This window comes from Oncorhynchus kisutch, linkage group LG2 (assembly GCF_002021735.2).
Source record: "Oncorhynchus kisutch isolate 150728-3 linkage group LG2, Okis_V2, whole genome shotgun sequence".
NCBI lineage: Eukaryota > Metazoa > Chordata > Actinopteri > Salmoniformes > Salmonidae > Oncorhynchus > Oncorhynchus kisutch.
The window spans coordinates 13284017-13298269 of NC_034175.2; the positions used below are offsets into that span (position 1 = coordinate 13284017).

Consider the following 14253-nt stretch of genomic DNA (forward strand, 5'->3'; position numbering starts at 1 on the left):
CAAAATGGCACCCTATTCCCTACATAGTATGCTACTTTTGACCAGTCCCTGGTCAAAGGTGTGCACTATAATGGGAATAGGGTGCCATTTTGGAAGTACCCAATGATATAGGGCTTCAAAGGTGCACATAGAAATATTTTCTGCTGCTGACAGATAGTTTCCACCTGGAATTCCAGACCAAATTTCTGTTGGATTCTATATACTACTACTACTATAATGTATGTAAATATGTATTTATGGAATTGTGTATATGGTGGGTCCTGTCTTTTCTACTTTTTTTCGTTGATGTTTCTGCATCAGATATTTTGTAAAAGATCCATTGTAATTGAAATAAACAACAGATATTGAACATGCCCTGGCTGCATAATAGTATGGCCCACTTAAATGTTTATAATCTTGTTTACCCTGATTTATAACATGCCCTTTCGAGATTCACCCAGTCATAGGCCTGGTTGTCTTCATAATCTTGCTACTGAAGACTAGAACTATAGTAAATTGGGCCCTAAAGAGGTCGTACAATGTGAATGACTGCAATAATGTTGCAATGTATAGATTAGCCTATCAGATCCAAATTCTACCACGGAATTTGGGAATGACATTTAGCGTTGACCAAAGAAGGGTGATAGAGCTGACTAGTTTGTAGGTTTTGAAAGGCGGTTTGATGCTGTCAAACGGGACCAAAAATTACTATTTTGATAAAAAATGTTCTGCTGGAAACCAGAGACACCTTGTGGTAGATGTGAAGATTGCGTTTCATATTTTCGATCAAGACGAAGTGGAACTTCAAGGGGAAAACTCAAGAGATGATCTGAAGTTCTTAAACGTATTTGACATGGCTACGGAAACATAATTATTTGCTGGTAATCATTCTTTGCTTCAATTATAGCACACTTCTTCCTCAATATAGGCTTTAAATTGGTGGCAATTGACCACTAAGAACCCTGCAAACAAGAGCTGAGATTGGAAATTCCATTCATTCACAAAACAATAACTGAAATTGTTTTTCGTCGTGCATTGCAGTTAGATGCTTTATAAATGTGAAGTTTCTGCAATATTAGCAGGGAAACCCGATTTTCCAAGGCAATGTTTTATTTTTGCTTGATTTGAACTGAAATAGGTGCCGGTATTGTGCATAACAACTCCCCCTTCGCGTGAACGCGCAGATACACTCAATTCTTCATTGCTGCGACTTGCTTGCTAGTTGAGATTTCTGCTCTTCACTCCGTTGTCAGTTTAGCCTACATTTCACTGATCTTAGTAGCAGAAAGCATGTTTTATTTGTGTTCTTCAAGGAAGCTATCAATGATCACGTTAGGCTGCGTTTCATTTAAATATTTTATGGCGGTTTGATCGCGGGGGAGGCACTTGTAATGTCTGCAGTTTTCGGTTTGGCTATTTGTTTAGTGTATTAGTTAATAAATAAATCTCTGTCAAAATTCGTCATCTCTCCCATTATTTGACTAGTAGTTGTTGTAAAATGTTTATTGCTTGCCTACGTTTTACTTCCTCCTCTATGTATAATATAACACATACATTAATTGTTCTCTAGAAAGTATTTGACTAGCCACATAATTAAGGAAATTATAAGGGGGGAAGGGTTTCGGCAACGCTATTTTCTTGCCTGCCTAAATTCTCCCCGCACCCCTTCTATCCTGGGACTGCAAGGCTTGGCACACTTCAGAATCGTTCTGGTAGCTCATGTTGACCAGTAGTGTGTGCCACAGAAAGTATTTGATTCTAGCCACAAAATTAAGGAAATTAGAAGGGGAGGGAGAGTTTCGGTAGGCAAGAAAATAGCCTTGGCGAACCCCCCCTTCTAATTAATTTTGTGGCTAGAATCAAATACTTTCTGTGGAGGGAGTAAAATGTAGGCAAGCAATAAACATTTCAGAAGAACTACTATTTGAATAAGACATGGGAGAGATTATGAATTTGAAACAAATAGCCAAACCGAAAACTGCAGACATTACAAGTGCCCCCCCCCCCCGTTCAAACCGACATAAAAATGTAAATTAAATGCAGCCTATGAAGATTTGAGCGCGTTCACTGGAAGGGGGGGTGTTCTCGGCACAACACCGGTACTCAGCTCCGGTGATCTCCTTCCCAAATCAAGCACTGTTCGAGTTAGTTCTGGATTAACCGAGATTAATGTATCACACAGGTATTCCGAAGATTCCATATGTACCCAATGCTGGAGCTCGAGACGTCTTGTGTTTCCAACACTACAATGCAGAAGAAGTAGGTTATGGCTAACTTGAAAGAAGGGCTGTGTTTGTCAGGTGTCATGGAAGTGTCTGTTGTCTTCCTGTTGCACAGTGAGACTCTACCTCCTTTACCTCCATGCAGCCTTTGAGTTCTCCACCAAACTTGGTGTGAGTGAGCTTCCACCCAAATACTGTACCTTTAACACTTTGTATTTTAGAATGTACAGCTTTTAAAAAATATATAGAAACCATATTGATTCATGTGTATGTTCTTTTGAGGTGAAGTACTACACCTTTCATGACAGGTATTGTCACATTGTTCCTACAGTATCAAATCAATTCCTCTTCTTGGTCGTTGGTAGAGACATGGATAGAGTGGCCATTTATGCCTTAAAGAAGTAGCACCTGTCCAAGATGCTTGTTCTCTCACCCATGGTCATTGTATACTAACTGATCTGTTACCCTCCTATCCATCCTGTTGTATAGGGACATGTCCCCTGAGGGAAGCACTCTGGAGGACTCCAACAGCAACCTGGATGAGATGACAGACCTGGACCTGCAGCTGCAGAATAGGACTGGGGTGAAGGTGCTGTGGGTCACCTGCAATCTGTTCGCTCACTCAAGGTCAGCTTTCCTCACCAACCTTAGTCATTTTTACACTCCAAAGGTTATTTTCACTCTTCAAATTGGAAGAGATGATAATCTGTTGTAGGATGTATAATAGAGAATATATGGTATATTATTGGCTATATGCATTGTTTTTCACAATATTTATGTCTAATTGTCCAGATTTCACGATGACACCATCTCTTTGCCATTCGACTTAGAGCCTACATTTATTTTTAATGAATTTTTATTTATTGCCAATACCATAGGTACATGAATGGAGCAGCGTCCAACCCTGACTACCATGTTTTGGCCTATGCTGGGGCCCAGGTGAAGAAAGGATTGGATGTAGTTAAGATGATAACCTGATTGTGTTATTGTATATCAGAGTACAAGGAGAAGATGGGGTTGAAGTGCCAGTTCCTCATTGAACCCAAGCCTAAAGAGCCATGCAAACATCAGTACGACTATGGTAAGGCTTTTAGGTGTATAACACAACATTAACATAATGTACACATCCTTACAATGTGGTTACTGTTGAACTATGGAGGCCCTCAAGAGTCAGTTTATCTGCATTACTAACCACATCTAACAATTAGATGCTAGAAAATCTCTGATGCCTTTAATTTCCATCTTACATCTCTTTGTACATGTTGCTGTTTCACCTTTTTATAGATGCAATGAGTGTCATAGGCTTCCTGAAGCATTATGACCTGGACAGCCATTTCAAACTGAACATCGAACCCAACCACACCACTCTGGCTGGGCATTCCTATGAACACGACGTCGTCATGGCCTCTGTGTAAATCGCCATGTTGACTTTCATGTTTCCCAAACCGACCCCCTATCACCTGCTCTCTACCTCGATGGACTTGTGTAGGTCTGGAGAGATTGGATAGGTCGAATCAATATGTTAATGCGCCACCTTGCCCTCCGATAGGGTAGATGTAATGATAGGGGAGTTATAATTTTCACCATATTTTTTACACCTTTCAGAAGTGCATAGGGGGTAGGGCCTAGTGGTCTTTTTTGGACTGGGTGGTTGACGTCATTCCTGGTAATCTGGATGTTCCAGTCCAGTTAACCTAATAAGCCTGTTCTGGTGTGTAGGTTTGGCATGCTGGGCTTTGTGGACTCCAAAACAGGTTTTTTATTTATTTATTATTTCACCTTTATTTAACCAGGTAGGCAAGTTGAGAACAAGTTCTCATTTACAACTGCGACCTGGCCAAGATAAAACAAAGCAGTTTGACACATTTAACAACAGTTACACATGGAGTAAAACAAACACAGTAGAAAAATAAGTCTATATACAATGTGAGCACATAAGGTGAGATAAGGGAGGTAAAGGCAATAAATAGGCCATGGTGGCGAAGTAAATGCAATATGCAATTAAAACACTGGAATGGTAGATTTGACAGTAGATGAGTGTGCAAAGTAGAAATACTGGGGTGCAAAGGAGCAAAATAAATAAATACAGTAGGGGAAGAGGTAGTTCTTTGGGCTATGTGCAGTGATCTGTGAGCTACTCTGACAGCTGCTGAGGGAGATAAGTGTTTCCAGTTTCAGAGATTTTTGTAGTTCGTTCCAGTCATTGGCAGCAGAGAACTGGGTTTTCCTGACCTGGACTGGGACACAGAGCAGTTCCCCATGGACATCAGGAACACCACCATGATAATGAAGGAGATAATGGACACACACACAATTACTAATAAACAGTTATTTCATGATGATACCTATCATATATCAGAACGTCAGAAGAAAGGGCATAATAAAATGCATTGTTTTATCCTCCCCAGACTGTGATAGAGCAGGGTGGTCTGCAGCCGGGGGGGGGGGGGGGTGGGTCTGAACTTCGATGCTAAGGTGCGTAGGGAGTCCACAGACCTGGAGGACCTGTTCATAGCCCACGTCAGAGCCATGGACGCCTTCGCACGTGGCCTGAGGAACGCGGTCAGGATCATAGAGGAAGGAGTTATGACCAGCATGGTCAAGGTAATGGGGCATAATTTTCATTAATTAATTTGTTCACATATTCACTTAATCTCTGGGATGGTCAAGGTACTAAGACAATATGTAAATTAATTTAATCATGGACTTAACCTTATTTTACCAGGTATGTTGGCATTGCAAGGAGACAAAATGTACTATCTGTGCTAAAGAATGTTTACGTATTAGCTAGCTATGCTCAAACTATATAAGCTTTCATCACTGTTTTCTGACAGGAGCGCTACATGAGCTTCAGCCATGGGATTGGTCAGAAAGTAGAGGATGGCAGCGCCTCATTGGAGGAGCTGGAGGTGAGGTCACTAGTGGAATAACAACATAGTACCATCTCTACAGCACTCATGTGTTTGTAACAACACTGTTGATTCAATGCTACCAAATCAGTATAATGTTAATGGCAATTTTTGTTGTTTATTCTCAGGACTTTGTCAAGCAAAATGAGCAGCCCAAAGTCACATCAGGAGAAATTTGAAACAGTCTTTAACCACTACCTGTGAAGACATGTGGTGAAGTCTTGTTTGACCATGACACCCCTTGTCCTCTGAGTGTTATAGTGTCCATCCAGACCTTTCATAATCGTATTCATACTCAATGTTATAGTTTCATGTGACTAACTACTATTACAGTTATAGTATAAATAATGAATCAGTGGATGAGTCTTGTGAATGTGGACTATTTTAATGCACACTCCTGTAATGTTGACATGATTCGATTGTGAGGCCATCAATGGTAAAAACCAGAAATATGAATTTAATGGAGTATAAATTATATGGCATTTAAAATATTGAATTAATGAAGGAATTAATTAATTGACCACTGATCGATTGGTAAGAGTTTTTCATACTGGAGTTGAATACAAAGAAGCAAACCCTATTGTGTCAGTGTTTCGCATTACTATTATAGTTATTAACATAAATATATATATATATATATATATATATATATATAGTGTTGCTACTTAGCTTCTAATGTTATAGTAACATTAAAAATGTCCTAGTAGGGGTCTTGGCAAAAATACTTTTAAAAAACGTTATGCAATATTTAATAAGGCTCCCCAACATAAACTAGGATGCCCTCAGAAATAAAATACATGTTGTATTGATATCCTCACAATCCAATTTATCTACATAATCACCCCAAGGCAAAATACCGGTATGTAACACAATCCATAACAGCGTTATTTCCTGAGTCCTGACTGCGAACCGGTTTGGTAACTTCCTCCTTAGTGTAACATTGTAGACCGATAGACCCCTTTCCAAGCATATGACACACTGACAGTAAGAAAGACAAAGCCTACATTTATATTACTTATAAATAAAATAACTTTTGGGGGTTCTCATACGCTTACAACGAAGTTTTGAATCTTGCTTGAACAGTCGCTAAGATTATTTGGTTGTGATCTTTGTAAAATAACTATTTTGGATGCAGCAGTTGTTAGCTATAATGCTAACGCTCGTTGACATAGGCTGTAGCAAAAGCTAGCCAAAGAGCCATTTTACTGGTTGAAGTTGAAGTGTTTTTTAAAAGTATAATGCAGTTGATTTGCGATGATGACACAAGCAAGACATTCATACAAGGCTTAAAATCAAATTATAACAAAAAGTAGTATGAAATGCACTCATAAGCAACATGTACATATTGGCTCTTTCCCCTGTGTCCTATAAGAACTTCCCCTTGTTCTGCCATCAATTCACATCGCCATCGTGTGGCAATGTGTGCAAACACAGAAAAGGGTCTATAGACACCGTTCCAGTGACATCATATCATACTATCCTCTCTCAGCCAGCGCTCCAACCAGCAGCCGAGGATTGGCCAATGGCCTGATAGCGTGAGCTCTGCTCACCGATGTGTTGTTCTTGATTGGACGGTTCAGATACAGAGAGGGCGGGACACCAAACCTGCGAACCCGAGTTTGTACCTATCTCATTATCATAAAATATTTAGCATCCCTTAACCATCTGACATGTCGGGTGGAATAATTGTCATGGTTTTTAATACTTTTCTTTTGGATTAACGGATATTTATATATATTAAATATTACTGGGGCTACGATCTGCTAAAGTAACTGAAATAGGATGCTCAAGTCTACGCCAGTAAATATAATATTTGTTCTTTTTGAAATAATAATTGCTGAACTGTGATGAGATTTTATTGGACAATTGATTCTATTTCATGATCTTGGCTACTTTTTGTTTTTGCGATTTAGTTTCAGGTTATAGGTTAGGAAACATTCTGAACAGTGGTAATTTATTGAATGAGTTAGCCTATTCAGTTCAAGTAGCCTAGTATAATAATAGAATAAAGATGTGGACTTTTCTTGGAATTGCAAGTTTCACCTACATTTATAAGAAATGCGACGCAGTTTTGGAGTATGCTCACAAAGAGATCATCCTGGCGGCTGTAGTGTTCTTGGCAGTGGGGATGCTGCTATCCTATGTCAGGTACCACGGACATACATTCAAGGTACCCCAAATTCTACAATTACCGCTGGAACTTGTATTATCCCTACCGGTCATCAATACATTTATACCGAAACCCTCAGCTGTCAGGCACAGGAGTGGAGAGAGCGGTTCAAAGAAGGTGAGTAATAATAACTGTATAATCTGTTGAAGAACAAAAACAAGAAATAAGCAAGATGAATACGTTTATTATTCTCACCCGTTGGCCTACTTCATTATACACAATGAAATAGTGTCCAATTATAGTGCAAAGACACTCGTTAAGTACAACTGAGACCTGCAGATCTATGTATTTATTTAAATCTCAAACAATTAATTGAATGTTCATCAATGTTTGAGATTTAGCAGAACAGCTCTAATGAAGCCTTTTTGTTATAGCAAACCATATGCATTTTCAAACACCATTGCAAAGTACCATGAAAATGCCAATTTAATGATTTGAATTCCTTTCTCTCTCTCCCCACCCTCCTCGCTTTCTCTCCAAACAGGGAGGTGGCAGGAGGAATAGAGTGTGTTCCTCAGGCATGGAGAGCCCCCCAGCAGCAGGGGATTCTCCTGCATCTCAGGAGCCGGATGTGATCATAGTAGGAGCGGGAGTCCTGGGGTCGGCCATGGCTGCAGTGCTGGCCCGGGACGGCCGGAGGGTCACTGTAATAGAGAGGGACCTGAAGGAGCCTGATAGGATAGTGGGAGAGCTGCTGCAGCCTGGTGGATACAGAGCCCTGCGAGAACTGGGAATGGAGGGTGAGTAGTCTCTGCAGCATGAACTAGAGATCTTTTAGTGTGGGGTCTACGTGTAAAAAGGTGATAGCTTGGGACAAATGACCAATGAGTTGACTCGCAACAAGCCCTTGCATTGAATGGGGGCTGTGCTCAATGAGCAAGGCTCACTGCAGGACCTATATAGAGCTTAAAAGTTGTTTGTTTAAAGTGGGACCAAACAAACTGTAGCAAAGACACCTAAGTCCCTATGTAATGTAAAGACATTCCTTTTTGCCACAGACTAAAGACCTGAGTTGAAGGAATAATGAAAAGTGTTTCATCACCCTTGCCTAACCCTGGGCTCTCCTCTCAGATTCAGTGGAGGGGCTGGATGCCCACGTGGTGAACGGCTATGTGATTCATGACATCGAGAGCAGCACAGAGGTGGAGATCCCATATCCCCAGGCAGACAGCAGTATCCAGTGTGGCAGGGCCTTTCACCACGGACGCTTTATCATGGGCCTGCGCAGAGCCGCCGTCGCTGAGCCAAAGTAAGGCTGGGAGAGAACCTTCACTATACCTGTTGGACATGTCATTACTATCACTAAGGCCACACAATTTTTCCTGACCACATGACCAGGACCAACTCCAGGGTTTAGTTGTTATAGCCTGATTATGTTTTTCCTGGTCTGGTCATGTGATCAGAAGAACCTGTCTCTATTAATACCGTCACTATAACTACTGTTTCTAAATAACTGGTACTTTGCTCTCCCCTAGTGTTACGCTCATAGAAGGCACCGTGTCCAGCCTGGAGGAAGAGGATGGCTGTGTGACAGGAGTGCAGTACAGGGACAAGGAGACAGGAGACACAAAGGTCACCTCTAAGCTTGCGATGCAGTTTATACTCTGGTTCTCCTTAGATAGCCGTTGCTGTGTAAAATAGCCCCATGCTGATACTTACAATTACCCTTGACAGTATTTACACCTATTGATTAGCAATTCACCAGGATCCATTGATAAGACAAGCAGTGTAACAGATGTGTTTTTAACTGTTGTAATTGTGTTAACCTGTCCCATAGGAGGTCCATGCAGCAGTAACTGTAGTAGCTGACGGCTGTTTCTCAAAGTTCAGGAAGAGCCTGGTAGCTGGGAAGGCCCAGACCTCCTCTCACTTTGTTGGATGTATCATGAAGGTTTGTTCAAGTATTATGTTGAATGAATGAATGAGCTAATCAATGAATCGACCGACCAATTTAGCAGACAGTTTTCAATATTTTATATATATTTTTTTTCTCCCCAATTTCGTGGTATGAAATTGGTAGTTAGTCTTGTCTCATCGCTGCAACTCCCATACTGACTCAGGAGAGGTGAAGGTCGAGAGGCATGCGTCCACCGAAACACGACCCAACCAAGCCACACTACTTCTTGACACAATGCCTGCTTAACCCGGAAGCTTAGCCACACCAATGTGTCGGAGGAAGCACCTACCGTCCGTGTCAGCGCTCGGCCCCCCACAGGAGTTGCTACAGCGCGATGGAACAAGGACATCCCTGCAGGCCAAACCCTCCCTTAACCCGGGCGACACGCGGCCAATTGTGCACTGCCCCATGGGTCTCCCGGTCGCGGCCAGCTGCGACAGAGCCTGGACTCGAACCAGGATCTCTAGTGACAGAGCCTTAGACCACTGCACCACTTGGGAGGCTAGCAGACATGTTTCACCAACCAACCAAACAAACTATTGATAGAATGGTCAGACTAATGTATTTCCTTTCTGTCCTCTCCTGTCGTGGACAGAACACTCCCCAGTTCAAGCCCCACCATGCTGAGCTGGTCCTGGCCAACCCCAGCCCTGTCCTCATCTACCAGATCTCCTCCTCAGACACCAGGGTGCTGGTGGACATCAGGGGAGAGATGCCCAGGAACCTCACCGAGTACATGGCTGAGAAAATACACCCACAACTACCAGGTAAGGGATTTAGGGTATACAGTATAGAGATTTAAACAGTATGGCCTCGGGCCTCGTGAGACTTAAAGGCAAACTATCCACCACCAGTGTAAAGCACCCACATGAATATGTGCTTGAGAGCTTCAACACACGAAGAGTAAAATACGGCATTATAGGTTGACATTCACTCTGTGTTGATTTAAATTCTTTATCCACACATCTTTGTGGTGATGAATGTGTGACCTCTGACCTGACTCTGTTGTCTCTTCTCTAGAACACCTAAAGGAGCCGTTCATGGTGGCTCTGCAGAATGACCGGCTGAGGTCTATGCCAGCAAGCTTCCTACCTCCGTCCCCAGTCAACAAGCCAGGTAGGACACAAGTACTGAACACAGTGTTGGGCTGTGTCCCCAAGGGCAAATGGAATAGGGTCCCATTTGGAACGCATCCTTGGAGAGTTTAATGTCGGCTGTGTGGAGTCTATCACACCATTTCTAGTATGGTAGATCAATGTCCTATTTTAAAACTGCAATAAACCTTGAAACCCGCAAAATAAATATTAGACCAACTGCATTGCTCCATTTGTTATGATCATTAACAGTACATAATTTTATCTTTAGGTAAGTAGATTGAAAGCCTGACCAGATAAGATATTTTGCTGAAAAAGATGATCCCCTAGCAGTGTAAATGTGTTATGTTAGTGAGGTGTGGACTGGGGCTAACATGGGCCTTTGTCCTGTTCCAGGTGTGCTCCTGCTGGGTGACGCCTACAACATGAGACACCCTCTGACCGGAGGAGGGATGAGTGTGGCCCTCAACGACGTCCTGATTTGGAGGAGCCTGATGAAGAACATCCCTGACCTGTACGACAACACAGCCATGCTCCAGGTAAACTCACATCCCTAATCTCATCCCCCTTTCTTATGATTATTACATTTCCATGACATTTTGGTCACCTTATCCAGAGTGACTTTACAGTCAGTATTATGTTAATGATTGGACAGTGGGTACTACAGAGAAGGGATAGACAGTAGAGGGGTTCAGACAGAATGGCCGACCAGGGGGATATGTGTTCCAGAGTCAGCTGCCACCAGACCAGACTCCGCCACACACATTATCACTGTCTGAATGGCCTTGGTTGGAATGTTTATTGTTTTGTGGAATGTGGGTCCATATTACATTGCAATCACCTGCTACCACAGAACGTTAGGGAGTTTTATATGTGGCACAGGGCATATTGTTTCTGTAATCCACAGTGTTGTAGTAGTCAAATGAATAGTTACAGAGCAATGTTAGGATATATTGTATTAGGCTGAAATGTAAAACATGTTTTTTATTTTTTTCATAATAGGCAAAGAAAAAATTCCACTGGGAACGCAAGTCATCACATTCCTTTGTGGTGAATGTGTTGGCTCAAGCCCTGTACGAGTTGTTTGCTGCAACAGACAGTGAGTCTCCTTCTCTGTCCTTTTTACTATCCCCTGCCAACACATAGAATAGAATAAGGTCATACATGGTTATGCCAAGTGATTTGGTTCATTATAACGACATTATAATGCACTATACCTGTAGGATTTAATTAAATTGTTACCAATGTCTCTACTTCAATCATTTGTTTTCTAATGGTCCAGTACTTCTTCTCAGTAGATGTCCGTATACCTCAAATGACTGACACTAAACACTTAGCTAGGGCGATTATAGCAAACAGAGAGGGACATTTAGAAGATATTCAGCATAAATAATTTCTGCTGAAATAATTTAGTGTTAAGCTGTGGATTTTACCAGCAGGGTACTACACTGAGATATACTGTACCATTTAGCATAATCTCCTTCATGACTGACATGCATATTCATATGAGCTGTTTGGTGTTTGTGTCTTTCAGATTCTCTCCACCAGCTGAGAAAGGCATGCTTCCTTTACTTCAAGCTGGGTGGGGAGTGTGTCAACGGTCCCATTGGTCTTCTCTCAGTGTGAGTCTCACTAATGTGTTCGACACACTTCAAAACTGTTACAGTTGATCCTTGACTGTGTATGTCAATGCAATATTCCCCATTCAAAAAATAGCCCAAAATATGTGTGTAAAATATTCATAGCGTGTACAAAACAATAGGAACACATTCCTATTATTGAGTTGCACCCCCTTTTGCTCTCAGAACAGCCTCAATTCATCGGGGCATGGGCTCTACAATGTGTCGAATGCATTCCACAGGGATGCTGGCCCATGTTGACTCCAATGCTTCCCACAGTTGTGTGAAGTTGGCTGGATGTCCTTTGGGTGGTGGACCTTTCTTGATACACACGGGAAACTGTTGAGCGTGAAAAACCCAGCAGCGTTGCAATAAACACTCAAACCAGTGCGCCTGGCACCTACTACCATAACCTGTTCAAAGGCACTTTAAATATGTTGTTTTGCCCATTCACCCTCTGAATGGCACACATACACAATACATGTCTCAGTTGTCTCAAGGCTTTAACATCATTCTTTAACCTGTCTCCTCACCTTCATCTACACGGATCCCCTTCATCTACACAATAAGGGATCATAGTTTTTACCTGGATTCACCTGGTCAGTTTGTCATGGAAAGAGCAGGTGTTTCTAATGTTTTGTACACTCAGTGTATATAAATGTATACTGTATATGCACCTGTATTAACATTAGAGGACCGCAAAGGAAATAATGTCTCCGAATTGGGCAGCCTACTATTATTAATGATGAAATTCAATCAATCAGTCGTCTATGGTTTTAATTGGCTCTCAATCCATTCTATTCCCAGGTTGACGCCCAGTCCGATGACTCTGATTGGACACTTCTTTGCCGTGGCCTTGTACGCCATCTACTACAGCTTCAAGTCTGAGTCGTGGTTCACCAAACCCCGAGCCTTATTCACGAGTGGAGCTATCCTGTACCGCGCCTGTACCGTCATGTTTCCCCTCATCTACTCTGAGTTCAAGTACCTGGTGTACTGAGAAGTGCTCTAATCTGAGCCCTAACCCAGTGGAACGCACACCAGCCTTAGACAACAGGGTCGTATTCATTAGTGCACAAACGCAGCAAAACATTTTGCAATGGAATACGAAGAAGTTCAGGTTGTCTACTACACTGTTTCTGCCTGTTTTCTTCCATTTAGTTTCTAGTGAATACGTTTACTGAGCAGTGCCATCACTGACCCCTGGTGGAGAACATACAAACAGTATAGTGACCTAAAGATGCACTATGAAAGTGTAGTTAACTGTCAAGTCATTTTGGCTGTATGTATGATTTATATGAAACCACTTAGTTTTAGGCCAACAATTTATGCTTTTACTCATTGGGTGTGGGGAGGCATGCCACTCTCTGGACAATGTTTCTATCGATTTAGGCCAGGGATCCCTTTTGTCTCAAGCGCAAGGCAAAAGATCTGTATAGCCTCTTTAATATTACACCATCCTATAATCACTATCAACAGGGATGCCGTACAGGTCTCTAATGTGACCATTATTCAGTGCTGAAGCCTTTGACCTTGATCATATATGCCTTTCTTTATTGCAGCCTAAAGGCCTGCTCAATAAGACGTCTTCTGAGGGAGAGGTCAAAATTGACGCTGACAATTATTTAGTAATGCCTTGTATATTCAGAATTTACATCACAACCATACATTTACGTAGTGTAACAGACAATGTGTAATAAGAGGTTTGCGTTAGCAACTCTTAATTGCAAATTTGACCAAATAACCAGCTGAATATACAGTAGAACTGACTACAGGTCTCTGTCTAACCACTTTGCTGCTAATTGAACATGAGAACAAAAAATGTCCGTCCTGCTTGTAAACTACTGTGGTTGTCTTCTATTTCTTTTCATGCCAATGACTTCTTTCAACACTTACACAGTTTGTTCCCCCACACGAAGCGGAGTGTGAATGAGGGCTCAAACACAGTTGGTTCCCCCACACGAAGCGGAGTGTGAATGAGGGCTCAAACACAGTTGGTTCCCCCACACGAAGCGGAGTGTGAATGAGGGCTCAAACACAGTTGGTTCCCCCACACGAAGCGGAGTGTGAATGAGGGCTCAAACACAGTTGGTTCCCCCACACGAAGCGGAGTGTGAATGAGGGCTCAAACACAGTTGGTTCCCCCACACAAAGCGGAGTGTGAATGACAGCTCAAACAGTTGGATGTTTGTCTACCCTTATTCCAAACGGTGTCCTTATTTTGTTCTGAAAAAGTATGTATCCTTGTACATTTACAATCAAATGATAATGTATTAAACTGTTTGATTGGTTCAAGTCAGATCGCCTGTCCTTAACTTTTGCCAAGTTATAGATTTCCGGCCTCAAAGGATTTTTACACATTG

At 41.9% G+C, this 14253-nt stretch overlaps 1 protein-coding gene and 1 long non-coding RNA gene across 3 annotated transcripts; both read left to right on the top strand.

The window, feature by feature from the left end:
- The first annotated feature begins 82 nt into the window (after positions 1-82).
- On the top strand, positions 83-3974 carry LOC109901712 (uncharacterized). Of its 2 annotated transcripts, XR_004202705.1 has the most exons (6): positions 83-860; positions 2162-2238; positions 2691-2828; positions 3199-3282; positions 3486-3612; positions 3921-3974. It is a non-coding gene; the product is annotated as an uncharacterized LOC109901712 (long non-coding RNA). The 2 variants fall into 2 exon arrangements; XR_004202703.1 differs by lacking the exons at positions 83-860; positions 2162-2238 and adding an exon at positions 2475-2509.
- Positions 3975-6745: 2771 nt separating this feature from the next.
- LOC109901053 (squalene monooxygenase-like) lies at positions 6746-14189 on the top strand. Its single transcript, XM_031788024.1, has 11 exons — positions 6746-7397; positions 7765-8020; positions 8352-8529; positions 8756-8852; positions 9058-9171; positions 9773-9944; positions 10198-10293; positions 10668-10810; positions 11274-11370; positions 11806-11893; positions 12698-14189. Exons 1-11 carry the CDS (start codon positions 7122-7124, stop codon positions 12888-12890), a joined length of 1710 nt encoding a protein of 569 aa, XP_031643884.1. The 5' UTR covers positions 6746-7121; the 3' UTR covers positions 12891-14189.
- Positions 14190-14253: the final 64 nt, after the last annotated feature.